Source organism: Pelobates fuscus, chromosome 6 (assembly GCF_036172605.1).
Source record: "Pelobates fuscus isolate aPelFus1 chromosome 6, aPelFus1.pri, whole genome shotgun sequence".
NCBI classification, from domain to species: Eukaryota; Metazoa; Chordata; class Amphibia; order Anura; family Pelobatidae; genus Pelobates; species Pelobates fuscus.
The window spans coordinates 118,748,341-118,776,051 of NC_086322.1; the positions used below are offsets into that span (position 1 = coordinate 118,748,341).

Here is a 27,711-nt window from a genome sequence, read left to right on the forward strand (position 1 = left end):
AAAAAAAAAAGTATACAATGGAAATTAGAAAATATTATAGATATACAGCTCCACAGGTTAGAGTGAAATGGGTTGAGAGGATGGTAACATAGGAGCCGGGGCATTCCTGGTCTTGGCCAAGTCAGGCCTAAAAATCACAGACCATACCATGAACATGGTAGGTATTAATCTTTGTAAAATTAATGGCACTATAATGATGGCAAATGTCATTCTCTTTTATTTAAATACTGGGGCGCAAAGCAATTATAAAGAGAGGATGTGTGCATGACATCTAGGAGGATACAACTCAAACTTTATAAAAGTACCGGTTTCTCTTGAAATCCACACTTTAAGTGAGAAAGAGGAGACATTTAGCTTACACTCTTTTAGTCGGCGTGGGTTTTTTGAGTGTTCCTTTAAAATGTAATACATTTTCCATTCAAGTTATAATTTCAAATGTAAAAAAGTACTCAAACTTTAGAATTTGAAATAAATGTTCAAATTATAGTTTATTTGAAATTGCCACTCTTGCATTTACTTTTGATAATATTTCATGTGATTTATTTAAACAAGACAAAGAAATATTTTCAGCTTTTCTATGAGATCTTTATCTGCGTAGTCTTGTTTAAAACCATATTTTAGTAGTCCTCTGCGTCACCACAGCAGATGGCAAGCAAGGCCTTTTCATAATGTCCCGAAGCAAACCTCTGTAAAATGAAACAAAAATAGGATCGTTTAGTAAACACATTTTGCAGCAAACAAAAAATTAAGATAAATAGTTATTGCAGGGTCAGTCCAAATTTTTTTATATTCCTTTTTGTGGTGTTTCGGTAACTATTTTTTATTTCTGCATTAATAATGAGTGACTGCCTTTTTATGGAACACACAAAAAAAAAAAAAAAAAGTGATTCCTGTGTAATATGTTGTGCTTCCCTGGGTCAATTAAATGATGCTGAAAAGGTTGACATAAATTATTTGCATCTGGATTCTTCTATATCCCAGTGCTTATAGGCTAGCCTCTTTAAGGTGTGAGCCTGATTATAGTGTCCCTCTGAGAGCAAACTTGCTTTGCTGGTTGCCAGATCTTATTTATTTCCATCAACAATACACACATGGTTAAACAGTTTCTAAATCTATAAACATATTTTAAACAGGGACAAGGTGTACATGTTTTTTACCTTACACATTTATTTATTTATAAAATATTTTACCAGGAAAGATACATTGAGATTTCTCTCATTTTTAAGTATGTCCAGGGTCCACAAAACATTGCATTGATACAATAGGGTACAATAAAATACAAAAACAATATTAATACACAATATATACAGGTATGTAGAGAGGGATCTCTTTAAGGACTTAAGGCCTGGGGAAGATTTGAAAGTGTGCGGGAGGTCGTTCCACAATTGTGGCGCTCTGTAGGAATAGGAGGATTGGCTGCTTTCTTTTTGTATTGAGGTAGACTAAATAAAGTGCTAGTACTGGATCAGAGGTTATAGGAGGTGGGAACAGCTGGGGAGTGCATTCTCAGAATAGCTCTTAGACACAAGGCTGGACCACTTTTTCGTCCTGGAAGGACGCAGAATTGGGTAAAAACAACGTACGAACAAAGATGCATACGACTACCTTATGCCCGAATAATTATTAAAGATATTGTTCGACATTTTGAACTGCATGAAAGAGACCGGCCGCACCAGCTGAATTCATGGAACTATTCTTGGCAGGAGCCTTGCTTGCGGCCGGGCAGAAATGGAGCTTTTGAATCCCTGAACCCAGATCGGGGCTATCAGGAGATGTGCATTTTATGTTTTTTTTTTATGTGATTTTGGGGTGTTTCCAGAAATGTATAAAACATTTTTTTGTTTTTTGTTTAGAGATAATGGAGTTGATACAGTAATTAGCTCAATTATCTCCCAACCAGAGGGGAGGGATTGTATGCCATCTGTGGGAGTGTTTCAGATTACAGTGCTATTGTGATGGGTGTGTACATTTGTGTCCCTGTCCCCAACAAGGTCAATGTGGGTGTCACCCTTGCTTGGGCACTTGCATAAAAGGCCCATGTGGTTGCCATTAAAATTCAGTTCTGCTTAACCCTCAACACGTAGCCTTGTCTCGTGCTTGTAGGGAACCTGCTTCACAAGTAATCACTAGCTCTTGTAAGAGCTCTACTATCTATTCAGGTACTTGGTCAGCTGAGATGACATCGGGAGAACACTGGAGCACTGCTCCTTTAAAAGGGAAAAGGAAATCCCTAACTGCGTGAACCCCTTGATACTCAGGGTGGCTGTTACATTTGTGGCAGAAGTGGGATGGTACTTTTATGCCCAGAGCGAGTGATGACCGGATGGAGAGCCAGAAGCTGAATCGACCAACTTTAAATGACTTGCTGGAGAGCCGGGGACGCATTGCAAGTAACCGACAACAGAGAGAATTAATCGCCGATCTGCTGGAGTTAGATGAACTGGACCATACAACAGAAATGGCCAAACTAAATATCCCAAATGTAGAGGAAGATGAAACTCTACGCATTGTTCGGGCACGTTTGGCGATGTATGGGCCGAACCCGTCGGAAAAACGGATCGACCAAATGTTCCGCACTGTGGAGGCTGAAGTTCGTGAAAGGAGGGAACACCAACTGCAACTGGTAAGAACACAGCAACCTGCCATACCAGTGGAAGCTACCTCTACCCTTGCAGCGGACCGTAGAAAGGTCCCACTTGCAGCTTTCAAGGCATTCGTAGAGACAGATGGAGAAAGTGACAGTTACCTAGCAGATTTCGAGCGACAGTGTGCCTTGCATCAAGTACCCACGGAGCAATGGGTCACCATTTTATCAGGCAAATTGTCTGGGAAAGCATCTGAAGCTTTCCGAGACATTCCCAACGAGGAACCACTTGGTTAAAGAAGCCTTCCTCACCTATTATGCTGTTACCCCAGAGGCATACCGCCGCCGTTTTCGGGAATCCAAAAAGAGCGTGGGGGATTCACACATGAAATGGGCATGCCGTTTACATTGCATTGTTTCCCATTGGTTTACAGGGTGTCAAACCAGCAACGGGGAGGAAGTACTCAAACTGTTTTTGCTAGAACACTTCTTGCTTGGACTACAACCTGAACTACAAGATTGGGTACGAGATTAGTGACTCCTAACTTTGAATGACACTGCTCGATTGGCAGATAAATATGCCGTTACCAGGAGGGTGAGTCAAACCACCCCGAGACACCCTCCCCACAGCGAATCACGGGCCCCTGCTCCCGTTCATTGCCCCGAATTCCATGCTCCTGTTCCACTTGGCCCCTCTTGCTACCAATGGCAACCTAAATACTCACAGGATCAAACAATGATCCTGTGTCATTGGTGCCACGGATGGGACCACATGAGTGCTATTTGGCCGTTAGGGCCCTCTGCCCAAACCTGGAGACGCCCCACACCTGTAGCCGATACTACACCATCCCATACCCCGGCTATTCATTGTGTGGAAACTGACATCGGTGCCGAGGAATATATGGGAATCTTGCACGAGGCGGACCACATACAAGCTGCTTCCCCAGACGACAGACAACAGCATCGACAAGAGGTCCAAATAAATGAACAAGTAGCCCAAGGACTACCATCACTCTGGTCCAGCAACACTTGGTCAAGCCAGAGTATTGCTATAAGCACACAGTCGATGTACGGGTAGCTGGGGGAGCTGTGTTTCGCCTCCCTACTGCCCGTATTAACCTTGATTGGGGAGCTGGATCCGGCATGGCAACCATAGGGATTATGGACAAAATGCCTGCCGAGGTCCTCTTGGGAAATTATATAGAACCCTTAACTTCAGCATATCTACCCACTACACCTGCTACAGTATGTCCAGTGACAACCTGTTCTCAAGCTCATACAGCAGGAACCCGTTCACCAGGCCAGGAGACCCAGGAAAGAACTCAACCGACCCCTACCCTGACAGTAGCCAAAATCCCTTTAGCTTGGGACACTCACAAGGAGTTTGAGAGGGAGACAAGAGAGGACCTGTCCCTACAGAAGTAAAGGGAGAAGGCAGAGACGGGGGGGACGAGAACGAAAAATTTGTCTGGGAACAAGATTGATTGTACAGGTTGACGGAAAGCAATAAGACTGCGGAAGCCCCATCCCAGAAGCTTCAACTGGTGGTCCCTAAGGAATATCGGTTGGAGCTTCTCCGGATCGGGCACGACATCCCTTTGGCAGGACACCTGGGGGGAAATTGCACGGCCTATCAAGTCACCCAGACCTCCTACTGGCCGGTGGTCTCCAAGGATGTGTGACAATACTATAGTACTTAAGATGTCTGTCAACTAGTAGGGAAAAGGGGGGATCATCCCAAAGCTCGGCGGCTATCCATGCCTATTATTAATGAACGGTTCAGCCTGATAGCCGTTGACTTGGTAGGACCCCTGCCTACCCCCAGTCTATCCAGTAAGAAATACATTCTCACCATGGTGGACTACCCGCTACCCGGAAGCCGTTGCCCTGTCGAACATCCAGGCAGACACTGGAATATGCCCTGATCTGGGTGAGAAACATATCCAAAAATCACCCAGATTAGACCAGGGGTTCGGGAGTTATGGGAAGGTACATTTTTGACCGACCGCATGGGCAAAGTAGCCGAAAATAGTTCCATGAAATCTGGCCCTGCGGTTGGTCTCCCTTCGTGCCCCAAAAGTCCCGAATTGATGTAACATCCATAGTGCATTCGGTAACCGGATGAATTCCCTAGTTCGTGGGATTCATCCTACCGAATGCTGGGCCGTTCGTGGGGTTCCATCTGTGCCTTCTGAAGCCCTGGAGGTCTTAGCGGTGTTTGGCTAGTCGAGTGTCTGTTTTCAGTTCCAGACACTCGACGACCAAACACCGCTGTTCGCGGATTTAAGATGGCGGCCGCCACGTGTTCGGCTGCCAAAATGGCGTCGGATTCGTGCGCACAAGGGAATGAAACGCAAGCAGGGAGGTAAATTATCCATTATACACATCAGGGTGGTCCGGTTCATTCGGTAATTTGTTCGTATGGTGAATTTTAGTGGTTCACATGTCAGCTGTTATTCCCATACCGAACAAAGTATGTCCATACCTAGTTACTTAGAGTATTGTGTACTCCAGGCACAGGAAAATCTCTGCAGGGCCAACAATCAATAAAAGTAATAGGACAGCCAAAAAGGGGGTTCCGCTACACTTTTCTAATAGAGATTAATCCTATACTAGTGGATTTATTTGAATCATTTAATAAACAAACTTGCAAGCCAGAGCCACAATGTTACTAAGCAGTAGATTGGTGCCATCTAGTGTTCAAAGTAATCATGGCAACTTACAAAATTCACATTACAGGCAAAGTTCATTATACATAAATGCAAGTTATGCATCACTGTAAAGTGTTCCCATTCTATTAAAACACAACTGGTTACTTGTTAATGTTCCCCAGCATGTACTAATTCATTTAAGAAACAAAAGCAAACCAATCTTAAGAGCGTGTAGACCTCTACCAACCTTTGAAGAGGGCATATCCCGCAGTAGGCATATTACCATGTAACTTTGTATATAGTGCACTTCAAGGTAGAAAATACATTTGGGGCAAGTAAGGAAAGCTAGACAGAATAAAAGAAAAAGCAGAAAGAAAGGACCCAAAACCATTTACTCCTCATACCCTAATTACATTACTGTAAGCTCCTCACACATAGGTAGTCTAACAAAACTCACTATACCTCCCTACGGTACCTTGACCTACCATACATATACCTGAATAGCCCTTGTAGAAGGTGTGTGCCAGGATAAAGTAGTAAGAGACTCGCCAAAAACGTAGCGCATCTTAAAAAATTTGATTTTAAATTTGCTCCCTATGGGTCTGGAAAGCTGCAGATTGGTCAGAGTGCCCATGATGACCCCTATCTATCACCAAAAGTGCCTTTAATGAGGACATGAACTGGAACATGGAGCAATTGAAAAACTTGCCTCATCTGATGTATCACATTCTATTTTAGATCAGGTGGATGGTAGGGTGTGTGTGCATCATTTTCCTGTGGAAGAGATGGAAGCAGGATGCACTATGGGAAGAAGGCAGGTCGGCGGGTGCAGTGTCATGCTCTGGGCTGTGTTCTGCAGGGACACCTTGCATTCATATTGATGTTACTTTGACATGTACCACCTACCTAGAAATTGTTGCAGACCACATACACCCCCTTATAGCAATAGTGTTCACTGATGGCAGTGGCCTCTTTCAGCAGGGTAATGCACCCTGACATATTGAAAAATTGATCATGAATTGTTTGAGTAAAATAGCAAAGAGCTCAAGGTGTTGCTTTGGTCTTCATATTTCCCAGATCCCAATCCAATTGAGCATATGTGGGATGTGCTGGAACAACAAATCTGATCCATGGAGGCCCAACCTTGCAACTTGCAGAAATTAGAGGGATGCTGTTAATGTATTGGTGCCAGATACCACAAGACATGTTCAGAGGTCTTGTGGAGTCCATGCCTTGATGCATCACAGCTATTTTAGCAACATAAGAGGACATACACAATATTATACAGATAGATTTAAGTTTTAATGTTGCAGCTCATTCATGTTATACATATATATATTATCTCAGTATGCGAACAATCTACGGTACCCGCAAAAGAACTCAACGTCCAGCGGAAGACCAAAAGACCTTGCACTAGAGTTGGTTTGGCTGCAGGGTATAAGGGCATAACCCTAAAAATATTAGATGAGAAGAGAAAGAGGCTGGACAGGGATTAGAGTGGAATCCTCCCCATTCACAGTCCCTATACCCCGAAGTAATACTTGTTCATAATAGAGTGGCAAAAAAAATGCCCGTATAGAACTTGAATGAAATATAAAGAAAATAATAAATTTTTATTAATCCCTCTTAGGTCGAAAATTAAATAGAAAATAGGTGAGAAAATCCGTGAAAAGTGTGTATAAACAGTAATAAAATAAACATATATACAGGAATCGTCTATTGTTTGCTAAATGCTCCGTGCACCTTTAAGTAGTAGTACCAAGCTACTGAAATAGGTTTCTGAGACAGACAGTGTAAATGTGTATTCATATAGTTTGTAACAATGTCTCAGTGACCACAGTAGCTATTTTAGTGTGCAGGAGAGGGAAGGTGAATCGCTGTACTGACAGCCCCCTCAAGGGTTAAAGCCGTTTGAGTAAACAGCAATTCAGAAGTCAAACGAAAATTTTAAGTAAAAAATATCTCAGTATGCGAACGATCTACGGTACCCGAACATACAACAAGGAGCCATGTCTCATTTTCAAGTCAGAAAAAGGTGCATTTGCAAGACCCATCTCTAGTGTCACAGGTCTGGAGTACAGTAGGGAGTTAAAAATATCCAACTAAATTGAAGAAAGGTGATCCCACTCCTATGTATATTTCAGCTTTGAACTATTTAAGGCAATGTTTATGGACCTACATTTGGATTCTAATAAACACGTACCTGCTTTTGGGTTGAAAAAGTATTTACAATGCTGTAGTTTTGGGGGGTCTGGAATGGATTAATACATTTTACATTAGTTCTTATGGGAAATGTAGATTCGGTTCTCGAACACATCGGAACTCGAACAGCCTTCGAAAGCGAATTAAGTTTGAGTTCCGAGGTTCCACTCAATAAGCAAACCAGTAACCAACCTCATGCTGATGAGTTGCATTAACAACGAAACAGCTGTCCATGAGTGGTTCACTGGTTTTGCATCTTTTCCTAAATTGTGTTCCAAGCAGTTGTATACTGCAAACACAGATTAAAAGGAATCCATGTTCAAAATGGAATGAGGCAAAAATGTGATTCTTTGTTGAACTAATTTGCATATGCCCACCCAGAATCCTTTGCGGTTGCAACATCGCTGCAGTTTTGGGATTTCTGTGGGAAAAGCAAGTCTTATGGCTTGACTGGTGTGCAGATTTTTGTTTAACATTGTATTAAGTATCCACAGACTTCAGGTGGAAGGGGTTTTCAATCACAATTTTTCCCCACCATAACCTAATTGGATTTTGCTTCCCAAGCACTACCAAGCCTCAATAAGCAAACCAGTAACCAACCTCATGCTGATGAGTTGCATTAACAACGAAACAGCTGTCCATGAGTGGTTCACTGGTTTTGCATCTTTTCCTAAATTGTGTTCCAAGCAGTTGTATACTGCAAACACAGATTAAAAGGAATCCATGTTCAAAATGGAATGAGGCAAAAATGTGATTCTTTGTTGAACTAATTTGCATATGCCCACCCAGAATCCTTTGCGGTTGCAACATCGCTGCAGTTTTGGGATTTCTGTGGGAAAAGCAAGTCTTATGGCTTGACTGGTGTGCAGATTTTTGTTTAACATTGTATTAAGTATATATATATATATATATATATATATATATATATATATATATACACGCACACATATACATACACACACACACGCACACACACACAGGGACCATAGAATTATCTCTCAAGAAATCTTTTCATTAATAGGACTTTAAAATGCTTAAGACCATTAATTAAGACTTGAAGTGCCCTACGAAAGAGAGTTAGCAAAGGGCACAAGAAAATCAATCACTAAACCCTCATTTCAGCATAAAATGTTTAAATGTTCATACTGGAAATAAAAAGCATGGTCAGCCACAATCAAGAAAATCTAAATCCTTAATTTGTTGGATCATTAGTTGCATCAGCAAATATAGTGAGCAATAGTGCAAAAATTTGGTATATCTACAAAAACTTTAAGGGCTATCCTGGTCACATCAGAATGTTCCCATCCCAAAAGCCTATCAGTAGCTACCCATTGAGAAATAAATATGAAAAAGGTACATATCCTGAAGCCTTGCATGTGGAGTGGAAGTTCAGGGGCAGAGTGAATGGGCTTGAAGACATTGAGCTTAAACAGTTTGTTAACCCCTTAACGATGCTTGATGGAAATTTTCCTACCGTTAAGGACGCATGACGGAAAATTTCCTTAATTTACTAAAGTTAACCCCGGATCGCTGCAATTGCGATACCCAGTCCCCTTGACCAAAGTAGTAACTTCTCTGGTGGCTCGGTGCCCAACTGCAACCCCAAACCTACCCCCTGCTTCACAAAAAAAGCTAGATTCTGGACACATGGATATAAAATGTGCCTGGGGAAATAAGCAAGATTCTCCATTCAATTGTCTAGAGGATTCAATAATGAAAATATATTTAATAGTCAGCATTTACATTCTACTTTAAAGAACCTTTACTGCACTGTGATTGATTGGCTTCCAAAGCCAGCCTATCACTATACATCTCCAAGCAATTCTGACAACAGCAATGGTTTTTGGAAATGTTATTGAAAACAATACTTTTTGGGGGGTTATTTTTATATAGAAGTTGGGTTATAGTGTTTTAGTTTTTATGGCCAATTTATTTTACACTCCATGCAATATAGATTTTGCTTGACTTTCTCTGCAGTGTAATCTGTGTTAGCTTTCATGCACAAGCTTTTATCCATGTAGAGTCAGCTACCGACACTATTCAGAAAGCAGCCTGGGACCTGGGTACTGGCCACAGTTTTCCACAGGTATTTCAATATTTGCTATTTTACACTCAAATAGTATGTAGAAGGCATCCGAGTATTACCTGAGTAGTTTTCAACTCTATCTGAAGACTTACTTGAATGCTATTCGAAAATCACACGTAAAGAATTTCTGGGGAACTTCAATGGGTATGAAAATACATTGCTTAGCAGTAAATATATGATCTATGGTGAGCAAAAAATATTCCATATGGCCTTCAGCTCCATTTGATAATACATTATCATGTTAAAAACAGTATTTAATGCAATTACCTTAATGTCATGAAATAGAGATTTTCCATATCTCTCCTTGTACCTCTGTTTGATGTTCATAAGGTCTATTTCACTTCTAGCTACCAGTATCCGTATTACCGTCTTGTTATGAAAACCGAAATCCTAAATTATAACAAACATATATTAGAACATCTTTGTGCTCATGCAACAGAAATATATATGTCTAAGCTGTCTGCATGTTTATGCAGTGCACCCACATTGTCATCATTCTGCTTATGTTAAGCTCCACCTATGTCTATGTTCAGAACAGGCCCATAAAAGTGTCTAGTGCCTAGTGTCTGTGTGGCAGAATATTATATGAGGCTAAATGGTGACAGGAATTTATGACAACTGATCATCATAGTAATTTTGGCGATTACAAGATTGATCTAATTCTGCTTACTGACATAATTGCTATTGAACATGCTTACATTTCAATAAAAACCTGGGGGAGGACCTGGGGGTGTTGGAATGATTGATCTTCCTACCAGAATATGTTGGTCATAAGTTCCTTTGATGGCCAGAAAATTCTTTACTCAGGCCATATAAACGCAGCTTAAAGGGACACTATAGTCACCAGAACAAATAAAGCTTAATGTTTCCTATGGAAAAGCATTGGGTTGGCCGAGATCATCAGTTCTGATAATGTCAGCCAAGGAGGAGGATTGGGGTGGAGTGAGTGCCAGCCGACACGCATGGCGCTGGGATAAATGTAAATAAAATACCTTTTATAAGAGGGATAATGGGCGGCTGATAACCTAAATAGTTAGTTTAACACTATAGGGTCAGGAATACCTGTGTGTTCCTGACCTTATAATTTTCTTTAAAAAAACAATCTCTTACATTCTTTCTGTTCTGCTACCTCTAATTCCTAATCTGAACATTTAATCCAGTCCCCTAATACCTCATTTTACCTCATTTTGTCCTCTTCCCTCACTCTAAAACTGAAATCCTCTCATTATTCCTAACCTTAATAATTACATAACTTGTTACCTAATCCTAACATCTCACCCTAACATCGCACCCTATTCACGGAATCCTGAGGCTATTTCCTAAACTAACTCCTTGAACAATTTCTTACTCTACAAAAATATTCACCCAATCCTACTTTGTGACGATAGCAATCATTTTGTCTACACTCAAATAAGAAGCAGAAAATCATAATTATTAAAGCATTATTAGGTGAGAAATTGTAAGATATGGAGGAATGTTAATGAGAAAATATGAAGTCATATAGGTGACAGAGTTTTATTATATAAATGGAGATGGGAAAACTGCTAAATATATAGTTACGACTTTAACAGCAGATGGCAGCAAAGTCCATTAAAAAATATCTGCCAATATTTCTTTTCCCGTGCTGTTTATATAAATGGGCAATTACCTAAATATAATTCCTTACTGATATGATGACAAAAATATAAGTATTGTAATTACATATTACATAATAATACTAATTGCAGTTATAGTGTTTATTAAATTCTTGAATATCAAAGCATGATATTATGTAACTCATCAACTTACATGAATTGCACAGTGCAGTCTGTACGCAAAATATGATGGTTTGTCTCGAACACAGGAAACTGAAAAATAAAAATAAAATAAAAATGTACACTTATTTTTATATGAGATTCAAGTCTGTACAGTTCTATATTTAGTGGGAAAATCACAAAGTTTTTTTTTTATCAATCAATGGAATTATTAAATCAAGCAAACTGATATGGTTGTAAGCAGGCACCCATGGGCATCAAATGTGTATATACATGATTTACCTTTTCTCAAAGCTGCGCTACAGTATGGTAAATTCCAAACATACACACCTTATAGAAATCCAGTTCTGATTCTTGTGCAGGTATGAGATTTTAGAGACGTTGCATTGGATTTGTTCAAAAAAGTGACCTAATGCTTATATTTTATTAATACAGTAGTTTAATAGTCCATTTGGCTATGCTTGGTACTCTTCACTAACGTATCTCTTAAAACTACATTACCATGGCTCATTTATTCATCAAGAGATTAGTCTCATATGATATCTTAAAGGGGCACACCAGGCACCAGAACAACTTCATCTGAATGATCCTGTTATAGCCTCCAGTGCCAGGAGGCCCTCAGATGTGCTCTTACCTTAAAGGGAATCTCCAGTGCCAGGAAAACGATCCGTTTTCCTGGCACTGGAGGGTCCCTCTCCCTCCCACCCCCCAATCCCCGGTTACTGAAGGGGTGAAAACTCCTTCAGTCACTTACCAGAGGCAGCGGCGATGTCCCTTGCCGCTGTCTTCTCCTCCGCGCCGCTCCTCCTCTTCATTGCGTCGGCTGGTGGGCGAGACTGATCCCGCCCACCGGCCGAGGAGACCTAATGCGCATGCGCGGCAATGCCGCACATGCGCATTGCGTCTCCTCATAGGAAAGCATTGAAAAATAATTTCAATGCTTTCCTATGGGGAAATGAGCGACGCTGGAGGTCCTCACACAGCGTGAGGACGTCCAGCGACGCTCTAGCACAGAAAACCTGTGCTATGAAGGAGGAAGTGACCTCTAGTGGCTGTCTAGTAGACAGCCACTAGAGGTGGAGTTAACCCTGCAAGGTAATTATTGCAGTTTATAAAAAACTGCAAGAATTACACTTGCAGGGTTAAGGGTAGTGGGAGTTGGCACCCAGACCACTCCAATGAGCAGAAGTGGTCTGGGTGCCTGGAGTGTCCCTTTAAGGAGTTAAACCCAAAATTTGCCTCCTGCTGTGAGAATCACTGAGAGCAGTTAGCAGAGGCTCTCGGCCAATTAGAGACTCACCGTTCATTATAATGGCTTTGAAAGACATTTACCTTTTCCAAGCTAGTTTTGTGAATCGGGAATCACTGATTGGCTGAGAGCATCAGCTGACTGATCACTGATCACTGACTTGATTTTGGCAAACTCAGCTAAGCTTCTTAAATATAAAATGCATTAAACACGTTATTTCACGGTCTGATCTTGCCTTACACAACCTTATATTTAAGAACCTCAGAAGACAATACTGTAAAATCATATTGTTTTTTTTAATACAGATATAACATTAATCTCTAGTAAGGTTTCCAAATGTTTTATTTAGCATACTCCATAGTTTCCTTCATGTATTTTTATAGTATTTTTTTTTTTATAAATGTAATGTACTAACCCAGCTCAGAACTGTGATTAATTATTCATAGGACTTGTGTGTCTCTTCTTGTCAACTTGTGATTAGTTAAAGTAGATTATTTTTATGGGTAATATCCCTGCATTGCATTATTAAGCATGCGTGTCACTACCTCATTTAATAAATTACAATAAAAACCTACATCACTTGTTTTAAAGGAAATGTAGTTATGAAAGTATTCTGATGCCCTTGCATTTATAGAATATGCTTCCAGTACATTCTGTTCACTTGTTTGTTTTGCTTTTTCATGTTTGGTCATAGACTATCTGGAACCTTTATCTACATTATTCATATTGCACTATATTAGTTTGTGAATAATGAAGAAATACAATTATGCTATGTCTGTCCTAACTACCACACTTATTACCTCTGTGCTTCTATCATTTGATGGGAGGCATAATCCTGAAATGAAATGTTGGAGAATATATATATATGTGTGTTGGAACAACAAATCTGATCCATAGAGGCCCCACTTCACAACTTACAGATGCTAAAGGATCTACTGCTAAAGTCTTGGTTCCAGATATCACATGGCATGTTCAGAGATCTTGTGAAGTCTATTTCTTAATGCATCAGAGCTGTCTTGGAGGCACGAAGAGGGCCTACATGATAATAGGCATGTGGTTTTAATTTTGTGGCTGAACAGTGTAAGACTTCAAAGAAAGCGTGAAAAATTAATGATATGGGGGCTATCTGCTAAATAATTATGTCTTGCACTAACAGTATGTGCCTTTCTGCCACAGACTATGTGTAAAAATATATGAAATAACTAATATACCAGATAACACTGCTGCACATATGTTTATTGTACCAGACAATCCCATTTATGTATACTATCATCTGACTTTGTGCTAGGTTAGAAGGTCAGATGATAATAGCCAGGTTCAACAGACAGAAAGTTAATTAGTACACTTTACAGCAACTGGATTTAAGCAGGTATCTCTCAATGTGCAACACATCAAATATTGAAGTGCAATTTGCTTGGTTTCCTAGTTTAACCAAAAAAAAACTACAAAATAAACATCCTTAAGTATGTTCTATTTTCCCATAGACTAGAGATAATTAGGAATTGTTATGACAATTGACTGGATACTATGTAATCACATCAGTTAATTTACAGAATCATCACTAAAGGCTTCAACAGATGTGAGTTTAGAAAATGTATGTAACAAGCTATAAAATAGTCATAAACTTCGTTACTGGCTCCTAAACATAGCAGCCTCTAGCAGTGATTGAACTATGTGATGTTTGGCACAGTATGCAGATCACTTTTAATACATTTTGACTCAGTGGTTTCTAGAAATTAAAAATCAATACCTATTGTTGTAGCTATTGTAATGCAACTGTGCTGAATGGAGGTGGTGACAATTTTATATATACATGTATTAAAGTACCAGGTTTATTTTGGCAAAGCAGGTACTATTCTGGGTACAGCATTCTTAATGCTCTGCAACTTTCTATTGCTTTCCATGGTGATTAATCCTTATTTAGCACTTTGCCCTAGAAAGACAGCTGTTCTTACCTTAATAATTCTCCCCATAGCGTATTAAGCCTTAAGTGGCAGATTCGCTTAATATGAATTGTAGATCCTAAGGTTTACAGAAACTGGCAGCAGTGGGGAGTAAACTGCAAATTAAATAGCTTAGGGAAGATTAGAGAACCTATGGGGTAACTCTTTGATTGTATTGCTTGTAATAGCAATCTATAGGACCATCCTTCATGGGTGCTGTAACTATGGATGTTAAACTAAACTAAACTGATATAACAGTCTGTGTGAAGGCTAGACGTAATAGGCTAGACTAGTACACTGTCTATACACAAGTCGTACACAACACATCCATCTCTACGAGAAAAGTTCAGTGTCTGCATGCGGAGGGTGGAGATACTAAATGGCAGTAGTGCACAGTGTGCAGCATTGCCCCAGGAAGCACCACTAGCAGCCATCTGAGAAGTGGCCAGTGGAGGTATCCCTAGGCAGTAATGTAAACACTGCATTTTCCCTGAAAAGACAGTGTTTACTGCAAAAAGTCTGATGGGAATGATTCTACTTACCAGAACAAATACAATAAGCTGTAGTTGTTTTGGTGACTAAAGTGTCCCTTTAAGCCTGCTCTGCTATCACCAGTCCAGTATATCCCTTCATTTGTGTGCATTCCACTTGTTCTCATGATCTTTTTCATGTAATCTGTCAATTGTGACCATCTTCTATTCTTCTCGCCCTTATTTACAATTCTGTTTGTTATAACTACCACAATTTATCATTTTTCATCATTCTTTCTTAAGGTGGATGATTTCCAGTGGGACTGATAAGACCAATAGACAAATGGAAATGGAAATTATCATAATAGAACATCAACAGGGCTGGTGCAAGGATTTTTGCCTAGGCTAAAAAAAAGTGCCCCCCTTATTCGTTCCACCCACTCATACAGACTTACATACACTGACCCATACACACACACGCTGACCCATACAGATACACACACTGACCCACACACATACACTCACACTGACCCCCCTCCACATACACTGGCCCTTGCAGACACACACTGACCCACACACACACACACACTGACACATACACAGACACTGATCCATACACAGACAAATACTGACCCATACACAGACACACATCCATACACATACTCATACCCATACATACACACACACACACACTCATACATACAAACACACACACACTCATACATACACACTCATACCCATAATACACACACTAACACACTCATACCCATAATACACACACACACACACACACACACACAAAGACCTATACATGCACACACACAGACCCAAACATACACACACACAGACCCAAACATACACACACACACACACACACAGACCCAAACATACACACACACAGACCCAAACATACACACACAGACCCAAACATACACACACACACACACACAAACACTCATACCCATACATACATACACACAGTCACATACATACACACACACACAGACCTAAGCAGACTGACATACACAAACATACTGACTTAAGCACAATGTACATTATCTCTTACCTTCATTGCACTTTGCTCTTCATTCCTGTCTTCTTTACTGTGCCCGGTGGCCGATACTTTTTTTTCACAAGCCCCATTTCCTGTTATTCTCCTGCCCCCTTGTCCCCACGTACAGGGCAAGAGGCGGAAGCGAGTGAATGACGCTTGACTGGGATAGGGGGCGGCCAGACAAGCAGTAAAGCCACTGCTTACGTTCCCCCTAAGTAGGCGCCCTAGGCGGCCGCCTACTTAGCTTATAGGACGAGCTGGCCTAAACATCAACAACATGCTATCACGCTCCCATGTATGTCTGAAAAAGGTTTCTAACACCAACTGATAGAATAACTTATTAAAAGATATATTGTACTGTATCTCACATATGCTGTATTTTATTAAAACTAATGTAATTTGCACCATGCGTTCAGAATTTCTTATAATCATTTGCATTAAAAAAACAAAAACACTTGTGATGGTGTTCTAAATACAGTAATGGGATTTCAGTGTGTGATCTCACAATATTCTACCTTATAAAAGGGAAAAAATATATACTGCTTTAACTACTATTTAGATAAAGAACTGATTTACCTCTGACCTGTTGATGCTTTGTTCTAATTAAACATAATGCATTTATTTTAGAACATATCAGGGTCTCTCACCCTTAATGTATTCCATTGAAAATAATGCATTTATTTAAACAATCAAGTGAATGCTCTCCTCCTCATTTAGTTTTCATAAAAACTGCAAAATGCAAACATTCCCTTATTTCCCTTTTCCCATCAGACACATAGTTTTGTAATATATGGCATAGCTAGGATCTGGAAACACTTGGAGTTCAGAACAAAGCAAAACTCAATAACCCCCTACTCTAACAAGTATGTGGGGAGATGTTATGACATATCCCTGCTCTTTTTGTTATGTCTCATTCTCTGTATGTCTCTTATGTCTCTATGCACTGCATGCTACTTATGCTCTCCAGGATGTCAACAAAAGCATAGCAGGAAACAAGCATATATAATCAAGCTATTGCCCCCATGACCCTTCTATTACCAGTAGAGATTCAGGGCTGAAAAATCCTTCATCCAGAGTTTAAGAACCCAAAGTCACCCTCTAGCAGCAACTATGTCAATAATGCTCATAACCCCTTAAAGGAACACTGTAGGGTCAGTTCCTGACCCTATAGTCTTAAAACCAACATTTAGGTGACTTGCCCTGCCTTAGCCCACTTAGAAGGGGTTAAAACATACCTTATTCCCAGCTGGCCCCACCACCGAGCCGCCTCTTTGGTGACATCAGAATTTATGATTTTTAGTCGATCCAATGCTCTCCATAGGGAAAGCATTGGATTGTCTGAAATCGGCAAGAAGGCAGGGTGGGGGTGGGGCCAAACACCATTTTAGCCAATCAGCAACCCCTCATAGAGATGCATTGAATCAATGCATCTCTATGAGGAAAGGTCAGTGTCTCCATGCAAAGCATGGAGGTGCTGAACGGCAGTGCTGCCTACTGTGCAGCACTGCCCCAGGAAGCACCTCCAGTGGCCATCTGAGTAGTGGCCACTGAAGGTTTCCTGGAGGTGTCCCTAGGGGACAATGTAAACACTTATATATATCTATATATCTATAAATAGTTTCACACGTAAAATAATCACATACCTATTGCCAAGAGAAGCTCTTGAAAGTATCCATCAAAGCATTCAGCAATAGCTGTCGCAATGTCTTGGCCAGAAATATTTTGAAATTGTTCAAAATCTTGAAGAAAGAAAGAAAAAATAATTGAATGTACAATAGTTCTTAAAAATGAGTATACATTGACTAATCCTGACATATATGGTCCCCACTGTTTGTAGGTCTTCCTCCAACCTAATGCAAGCAACTAACATCTTCACATGCATGGCCGTGGACTACATGCCATATCAATATAAAAATAAAGTGGTTTCCACCAACAGTAATTTTTTCAAGCCTCAAAACGCTGCCCACTACCTGGGTACAATTAAGGATAATGAATGTTGGAAACATGAGGGCTAGTTTCTCTTTGACTTTTCTCTAATCTAGCAATGTCAGTATCCCAAGGTCGTCTGTGATTCAAGGTTTAATTGGACACTGTAGTCAATCATGTTTTACAAAAGAAGATTTTGGTTAAAATAATATAAATATAACCAGACTGCATGCATATATCATAATGACGTGCCAAATGCACAAAGACTATACTTTACAATTTAGCATTGCATGTAAATAATAATAACACATTATTTAACCAGGAAAGGTACATTCACATTACTTTGGTTTTCAAGTACATAGTTACATAGCTGAAAAGAGACTTGCGTCCATCATGTTCAGCCTTCCTCACATATGTTTTGGCTGTTGATCCAAAAGAAGGCAAAAAACTAGGAAAAGGTCCTTCCTGGGGATGTTACCTTAGCCAAACATCCAGGGGTTGTCATTATTACCCAATTTATTGGTACTCATTTTATCTACCTTGGAAGGATGAAGGGATGAATCAACCCTGGCAGAATTTGAACCTGCAACCCAAGGGTTGAACAGATTCTACTGATGATGCATTAGCTAACTGAGCTATCTCATTGACATGTTCCTTTTTATATTAAATTGTTATGTTATAATTCTATAAATTGTAAGACACTGAATAAGGACACTATATAATTACTATTAAATAAATGAATACATGTTGCAATGATGATCACTAGTTCTGTGCATAATATGAATCATAAATTCTCTACTCTATTCCGTTTATTTGAGATATTCATCTCTTACCTTACCATGTATTTTAAAAGCAGGATTAATTGTATGGTGACATTAGGTGGTCACCCAGGGCCCAGGAATTAGGCAGAGGCCGTGGATGTACATTTGCTTGGTAAACTTTTCCAGTTCACTGCTTCTCTTCAGATACCAGAAAAGGTATTTGCGAATGGTGCAGATGTCCATATAATGGATATCACAGACCATTACCCTGTGCTCATAAATTTGTACACATTCTGTATACCAATTGCCAGAGTTGGTATAATTTGAAGAAGTCCATACAGAGATCTTCCACCATAAGCTAATTACACCCCTGGCATGTGTGACTTTAGCACAGCTCGCTGGTGAAAGATATAGTCTGCTTCTACCCTTGCTGCCAGCACGCACAGCCCACCTGCAAGGAGAAGACTATATTTTCTCTCTCTCCCCTTCCCGGTTCAGAGTAAACACTCTCTGAGCCTGGAGATTGGTTCAATCCAAACATTTGATTCGCTTGAGGAGATCAATTGAGTGATGTGGCATGACGTCAGCACTCGTAAGGTTTATCTTTATTTTGCAGGTTTGTTACTTTAAAAAGGAGCATGGACACACTACTAATGCCAAACATGGCATTACAAAATACCATATCATTATTTAAAAAGGATTGGAGCAGACATTTAAGTGAAGTGTGTACTAAAAAGGAGCACGGCATAGAGATTTTCACTGTAAAATGATTTGCAGGTACATATACATTTTCCTCCAAAGAGACATTTTAAAGGATGTAATTTATCTTAGAGAAGTATACTCCTTGACTTCTCACCATCATGTTGTAAAACTTTAAGCAATACCCTATTTTTTTTTTCTATGACTACTATGTATCAGATAAAATTGTATATATTTACTTGTCACTCTTTAGGTAACTGCTCATAAGAGATCTCTTCTAAATGTTAAATGCCCTTAAATATTACCATATCTATTTGATTTCTTTTCTTGCACCTTTTCTTGTATCTCCTTTGATACCTTTTTTTTATAATTTCTCATAATTCTTGGTGCATCCTTCAACCTTGTTATCTCAAAGCTATTGACACCATACAGTATTTTAAAGAAAGAAATTCCAACTAATAATTTCTGGACCCACACGCGCGGTTACGTCTCTGTTAAACATATCTACTACACTGTTGCATTTGGTTTCAAACATATCTCGATTCATTCAAATTTTGTGTGTTCAGTGGTTCATCTGAATTCCAATATGGATGAATCACAAAACAAATGAAAAAGGTAAAGGGTGAGCAATTTTGTTTGTTTTGTGATCAATCAAAACAGATTATTGATGGTTTGGGGAAATGTCAATAAAAGTTGATTTTAATCACAGATTAAGACAGAAGTGACCAAGAGAGGGGAAAAAAGAAGCAGCAGTAAAATAATTATTTTAGAATTATATTTATAGATAGAGGTTTTAACTCTATTTATTCCCCCATTTTGGTTACTTCTTCTTGATCTGTGGAAGTTTCTAAAATAATATATATTATATACGTATTTTGCAATACATTAATTGACAATTTTCTGCCTTGGTTTGGGTTATCAGAATTGATTTTTTTTCCATTTGACTGAACCAAAACACCACTTGGATGAAATCTGAATCACACTAAATATTTTTTTTTGGACAAAAAGATTTGGATGAACCACATTTTTTTTTTTTTTTTTTACATTGCAAAGTCTAATATCTACTATATGTACAATTATCACTTTCTTGGAAAGGGACAGATAAACTGTCCTTAAAGTCAGTATACTGTTTCCACTGCTAGCTCCCTTTGTTTGGAGTAATTTAACACACTGCTTTAATGAAAGATAAGTTACTCTGTGGCTTTGTTGTTATATCTCGAATTCCAGATAATTTTATTTCCAAAGATAATTTAACATGCTCTGACAATCATTGGTCTGAAACTCTTGTAAGCAGTTCTTTTAAATTAATACACCATGTGTGGCTTCATAGGTAGACAGATGAAGTTCAATACAGCTATTAAAAAAAAAAAAAATATATATATATATATATATATATATATATATATCTTCTGCAAAGATAGTTTGTAAACTTTTTTAACTTAATATATTTGTCTAATACAATGTTTTTACTTATATATAAATATATATATTACCCATGAACAATTGCTGGTGGCTTTTATTACAGAGGATCATTTGCAACATGTTTTTGTGCTCTCCTGTTCGCCTTTGACATGCTTCCCATAGAACCTGGAACACAAACATTTTACATCTTATTGACAGCAAAAAATGAGTTAGGCAATTTCTATATAAAATATATTTAGACATGCACATTTTTTCAAAACAATAACTTAAATGGTACACAATGTAATTATAGATTTTCAAGCGCCAAATAAAGTATCTGGATGTGAAAATGTAACGTAAAATAAGAGTGTATAGATATATTAAAACTGGTCAACTAACCCAACATTAAAGTGAAAAAACAAACAAATAAACAAAAATAAAGCAAAATAATAAAGTATGCAGTTTAAATAATAAAGTTTCTAAGTCCAGTAAGCTTTTGTCATGTATAAATAGGGGCATAAATTCTCGTGATGAAAATATAATTTTGCCTCTTTATAAAATCACTGGTAAGACCACACCTTGAATATGTTGTGCAATTTTGGGCATCTGTTCTTAAGAAAGATATCATGGCACTAGAAAAAGTGCAGAGACGAGCTACAAAATTGATAAAAGGAATGGAGCATTTTAGTTCCGAAGAAAGGTTAAAAAAATGTAAATCTGTTTAGTTTGGAAAAATGGTGCATTAGAGGGGATATGATATCATTATACAAATATATATGGGGCCAGTACAAACCATTATATGGAAATCTATTCGTAAACAGGGCTATACATAGGACACAAGGTCACACATTTAGGCTGGAAGAAAGGAAGAAAGGAGATTTCATCTAAGGCAAAGAAAAGGTTGTTTTTTTTTTTACAGAAAGAGCAATACGGATATGGAATTCTCTGCCTGAAGAGGTGGTTTTGTCATAGTCCATACAGATGTTTAAACTGCAATTGGATAAATACTTGCAAAAACATAACATACAGGGATATCATTTCTAATTAGTGGGATAATAGTTGCTTGATCCAAGGAGACATCTGACTGCTATATTGGGGTCAAGAAGGATTTTTTTCCTAGTTTGTTGCAAAATTGGATGTGCTTCAGACTGGGTTTTTTGCCTTCTTTTGGATCAACAGCAAAAACATATGTGAGGAAGGCTGAACTTGATGGACGCAAGTTTCTTTTCAGCTATGTAACTATGTAACTATGTAACTATATGTATTGGTACAAAAGCTAATTAGTCTAGGAAAGGACACAAATATGTTAAATTATTTTATGTTAGTTCACACAGCTTAAAAAGCAATGAAAGGAAACTGTTCTGTGATATACTTTCTTGAGGATGCTGCAGAAAACATTTAAAAAATATAATCCTGCATGGCAAACATTCAAGGTTAATAAATCTAGAAAACAAAGTAACACAAAAAAATGTGATGTTGCAAACATTGGGCACAATTAGCTTAATCTTTGTTTTATTTAAGTATATTTTGCTAAAAAAACAAAAAACAAAAAAACTGATGCTAGAAAATCAGCATTTTAGTATCAATATTTACCATGGCATCCTGCATTGCGATGCCAGGATCGGTGTATCCTTCCTCTCTCATTCCCTAAAATAAAATAAATAAAATAAATAAGTGCATTCATACACAAAAAAACACTATTATCCCTATGATTTACTTTCTACTTTATTGATATTGAGATACTAACCATTTACACATTCAATACGTGGGAAAATGAAAATTAGAGTTTAGAAATAATGTGTGCTCATCCATCTTGTGTATATTATTTTTATGTGCAAATAATGTTTTAGAATCCAATACAGTGTGAATAGTAACATCAAAGGTAATAATACACGGGTCACTTTCATGATGACCCTACCCTTGCGTAAAGCTGGTACAAATATGTTCCAGTCTGTCCGTTAGTGGGAGCTACACTGCTGTTCTTTTTTGTGAGGTAGCTAGTACACCCAGTTTGTGTTCGGGGTTTGGCGGAGTATGATTGTGTGTGTAAATGGCTGAGTGTGATTGTGTGTATGGTTGGCTGACTGTGACTGTGTATGGAGTTGGCTGAGTGTTGTGTCAGTTGAATGCAATTGTACATGTAGTTGGCTGAATGAGATTGTGTGGGTGTATGGCTGAATATAATTGTGTGAATAGTTGGCTGAGTATGACAGTGTATGGGAGTGTGGCTCTTTTTTTATTACTGAACCCTGAATTATTGCAGCAAATTAGTTTTTGTCTCCATATAAGAGCCTGTATAAAGGCTCTATATCCTGTTCTTCAAATATGTTGAAACAGGGACTCCTACTCTATTTATAATAGAACCAAGCAAGACTGCCTGCTCTCCCTTACGATCAAGCCAGCCACACCCCATCTCCACTACTTCCTATGGTGACACTCTCTATCTAAGCTAAACCTGGTGGTGCAGGGCTCAGTTAATTGTCTGAGAGTGGTTAACTCACGCTCTCAGCCAATGAGCGAACTCTCCCTTGCAGAAAGTTCCGGTTCTACGTAGGATGTAGAGTCAAACCCAAGTAAAATGTCAAACCATTTTAAAACAGTTTGACTGCTTACAACGAGGATAGCCAGGGCACTCCTGGCACTATAACCACTGCATCAAATTGTTGGTGCTTGGACTGCTCTTTTATTCGGGTATGTAGACTGGGTTAAATTCAAACCCCTAAAACGGTGGAAATACATAGAATGCTTACACTAATTTCTCACTGCCCATGCTTTTGTCTCTCATACCTAGCAATTTATTAGGGCTACTCTTTCAATCTGGTACTCCTTAGCCCCCCAAAAGCCTTTCCTATTTTCCATATCCACATATGCCAACAAATGTAAATTTGCTGAACATGGTATCTTCTAAGCTTGGAACAATGATATAAATTAGCTGTCTCACAGTACACGTGTGTGTCTGTATAGTTGAACTGATTATATCTGCACAAGGCACCATTATTGACATTAAGAATTTGTAGATGACCTAGAAAATCCATATAACAAATCATTAAGCCAGAACTACATTTTATTTAATTGATGTTTTTGAGTTCATTCCATTGTATTATGCATTGATTAAGGAAAACAAGACTACTGTACCTGAACTAAGTTTATTAAAGCATCTCTGAAATGGCCTGAGGTCTCTGAATATATGTCTTGATCCAGGTTATTACCATATTCTAGAAGGAAAACAAGTGCTTTATTAGTACAGTATTTTAAATGTAACACATTCTGTAAATGATTCTCTTAACATCCATTCAAAGCAAAAAAGTGTTGAATCCGTCACCTAATGGGCTGATTAGCACATCTGTTTAGTGAATAATAAAGAGTAGTCACATTTTCACTTGCATTCATTGACATGAAAATTGGAAGAATACATTGTTTGAAAATATAGAGGAAAAAGAACATTTCTTTCGTTTATCAGGCTCAACCTTCATAACATGTTCAGCTTTACTACAATCTAGAGACATGACATTAAACTGATGTAAATAATGTAATAATTAAAACTGTTACGCATTAAGTAGACTTCTTTCATTTGAAATATATCAGAAGTTGTTCTTGATGCTAAAATATCAATGAGGCAGTTTTCTTCTGTTCCAGCTCCCTGTAATAAAAGATAAAATGGAAAATGTGAAACATTAACAGTAAATGCACTTAGATAAATTAGATACTTTAAGGAGAAGGTAACGCAGACGAGCTAACAATAAAGCAAAACTAGGTTTTTAATGAACAACTTTTTTTCTCTTAGTTTCTCTTTAGTTTCTCTTAGTCTCTGAGTTTCAGTCCTTTGCTTTAGTATATTAACATCAGCAGTGGCGGAAGTACAATGGTCACAGGGGTCGCAGATGCGACTGGGCCTGTCACTCCAAGGGACCAGCCGTTCTGCTGACACCTGCGACCGAGAGCCGATGAAGGTGGGGGCGCTGAGAGGAGCCCTCCCACAGGAGGCCCAGACGTTAGGGTACCTCATAATTGGCTGTTGCCCAGTGTGGCAGAGTAGGCACTGCTTACCTGGATGGCAGGTGCCTACTCTGTCGATATATTTTGGAAGGGGGTGGGAGGACATGATGCAGACAAGGGAGGCTGATCTGATCTCCTTCCTCGTGCACCCTATGTGATGCCAGGAGCTGGAATATGATGTCATTCTGGCCCCGGCATACTAAACAGTGCGCAGAAGGAGAGAGGAATGGACAGATTACAGCACAGTCCCACACTGAACCCCAGGGAGAGGTCCCACACCGGCTCTCCAAAAGGTAGGGAGGCTGGGTGGGTCTCAAAAAATGAAATTGTGAGTGTGCAAGAGTGTGTCTGACAGCATGTGTATGAGTGTGTCTGACAGTGTGTGTGTGTCTGTCTAACAGTGTGTGTCTGTCTGTCAGTGTGAGTGTGTCTGTCAGTGAGTGTGTGTCTGTCAGTGAGTGTGTGTGTCTGTCTTGTGATTGTCTGTCAGTGTGAGTGTGTGTCTTTCAGTGTCTGTTTGTGTTTGTCAGTGTGAGAGTGTGTCTGTCAGTGAATGTGTGTGTCTGCCTGTCAGTGTGTGTGTGTGGGCCAGTGTGTGTGTGTGTGTGTGTGCGCCAGTGTGTGTGTGTGTTTGTCTGTCTGTCATAAATGTATGGGGGTGGGAAATACATGTGAAAGGGAGTAGGTGGGGGATCTAGGGGATGGGTAAGAAACAGGGAGGGACTGGGGAAGAACGAGATGTGTGGAGGGGCTGGCGGAGGGACATGAGACTTTGTTTGATGACTAATAAATCAGAATTTGTTTAAATAGCAATGCATTTCATTGATAAACTAACAGATAAGAAAAATAAAATTCAATATGAGTAGTGCTTTATTTAGACCATATCTATTTAACTTATTTACTTACAAAATTGTACAAACATGTTTTTTCTTAAATTTTTCATTGCAAATCATTTAAATCTAAACAGAAATGTAGCTAAAATAGACCAATTTACTCTACTTGTTGGTCAAGAATTCTATTTCAGAATTCTATTTCAGGCAGAACTACAATGGTCGCAGGGGTCGCAGATTCGACTGGGCCCATCACTCCAAGGGGCCCGGCCGCTCTGCTGACACCTGTGGCAGTGGGCCGATGAAGGTGGGGGCGCTGAGAGGGGTGTTAGGGTACCTCATAATTGGCTGTTACCCAGTGTGGCAGAGTAGGCACTGCTTACCTGGATGGCAGGTGCCTACTCTGTTGATATATTTTGGAAGGGGGTGGGAGGACAAGATGCAGACGAGGGTGGGCTGATCTGATCTCCTTCCTCGTGCACCCTATGTGATGCCAGGAGCCAGAATATGATGTCATTCTGGCCCTGGCATATGGAGCCTTTGAGAAAGAGGAATCTTCCATGAGGGTCTGTCATTTGGTCTTCTAGGCTGAATGGGATGTGGTTTGCGAACAGGATTGCCACTCCTCTTGCTTTACATCCAATATAGTCGCTAAAGTACCCCAGTGGGTATCTGCGATCCCAGAGGGACGGCGCCAAACCCCGTTTAAAGTGGGTCTCCTGCAGGAAGGCCATGTCTGCTCCCATTCTTTTTAGATCTGCAAGAAACAAGCGCCACCTCTCCGGGATATTCAACCCCCTGACATTCAATGAGACTTTATGAGAACACATAATAAACAATATTGGAGATATAATTCTGGCTGCAGGAACCTTTGGGGGACCACCTTGTCCCGCCCTAATCCCATGCCTGCCATTATACAAGTATACATATACAGATTAAGGGCAGAGTACAGAATATTTGATAGAGTCCTAACCTCAACATCTGAGGAAAGGGATTTAGGGGTGATTACTCTGATGACTAAAAGGTAGGCAGAAAATGTAATAGAGCAGAAGGAAATGCTAGCAGAATTCTTGGTTGTATAGGGAGAGGTATTAGCAGTAGAAAGAGGGAAGTGCTCATGCCATTGATGAGACCTCACTTGAAGTATTGTACGCAGTACTGGAGACCGTATCTTCAGAAGGATATTGATATTTTAGAGAGAGTTCAGAGAAGGGCTACTAAACTGGTTCATAGATTGCAGGATAAAACTTACCAGGCAAAGTTAAAGGATCTTAACATGTATAGCTTGGAGGAAAGACAAGACGGGGGAATATGATGGAGTTGAAGCATGCATGGGGTAGGCATAAGGCTATCCTAAATATAAGATAAGGCCAGGAACTAATGAAAGTATTTAGAAAATTGGGCAGACTAGATGGGCCGAATGGTTCTTATCTGTACACATTCTATGTTTCTAGATTTGCACTTGCCGTACTGACCCGATAGGATTGCTTGCCATAAGTCTTTAACAATGAGAAACAATAAATTAAAAAATAAACAATTTGTGTGAATTGTAAAAGAAAGGTTTTCATATGCTCAGTGTGTGAGCAAAGGATTCCAGCTGGAATCAGGGCTATGGAGATTTGTGTCATCCTGTGTGGAGTGGGACCTGTGTCCTGTACCCCAAGGATTAAGTGCGTGCGACACGGCTCCTGGGGGGGTGGATGATAGGTTTTTAATCAGAGGTGGCAGGTATAAGGTTGTGAGAGTGATTTTTCGCAGTCGGGCGAGCTTTTAGCGGACAAGCATTGTCCTATAAGTTCTCGTCTCGCAGCTAACTTTGATTAATTGGAAGGGCAATCGATCTATTAGTTCTGAAGGCTCCATGAATGCTCATGTCAATTATGAGCAGGGATACATTATTAGGCGAACTGGTGATGCTTGGTCATTTAAATTACACAGTATCCATTCTCATAAGGGAGTGGGCCCTAATCGGAAAGTCAGAAGATACATGGTATAGTTGCTTGGCTTATATCGTAACTTCAAACCGATTGTGTGTGTGGGTATTAGCAAAGTTATTGGATCGTCTAATAGTGTGGGTTCAAACGAGAGAAAGTAGGGCATAGATA

At 39.4% G+C, this 27,711-nt stretch overlaps 1 protein-coding gene across 1 annotated transcript in view; it reads right to left on the reverse strand.

Moving 5' to 3' along the window:
• Nucleotides 1–469: 469 nt before the first annotated feature.
• The window catches only part of ANXA10 (annexin A10), a 57,773-nt gene continuing 30,531 nt past the window's right edge, over nt 470–27,711 (reverse strand). The window contains exons 5-12 of the mRNA XM_063460022.1: nt 24,330–24,420; nt 23,916–23,995; nt 22,374–22,427; nt 20,873–20,966; nt 17,637–17,732; nt 11,312–11,370; nt 9,791–9,913; nt 470–686 (exon numbers count right to left, since the gene is read on the reverse strand). Coding sequence (XP_063316092.1) covers nt 618–686; nt 9,791–9,913; nt 11,312–11,370; nt 17,637–17,732; nt 20,873–20,966; nt 22,374–22,427; nt 23,916–23,995; nt 24,330–24,420 — 666 coding nt within the window. The 3' untranslated portion in view covers nt 470–617. The remainder of the gene's footprint in view (nt 687–9,790; nt 9,914–11,311; nt 11,371–17,636; nt 17,733–20,872; nt 20,967–22,373; nt 22,428–23,915; nt 23,996–24,329; nt 24,421–27,711) is intronic.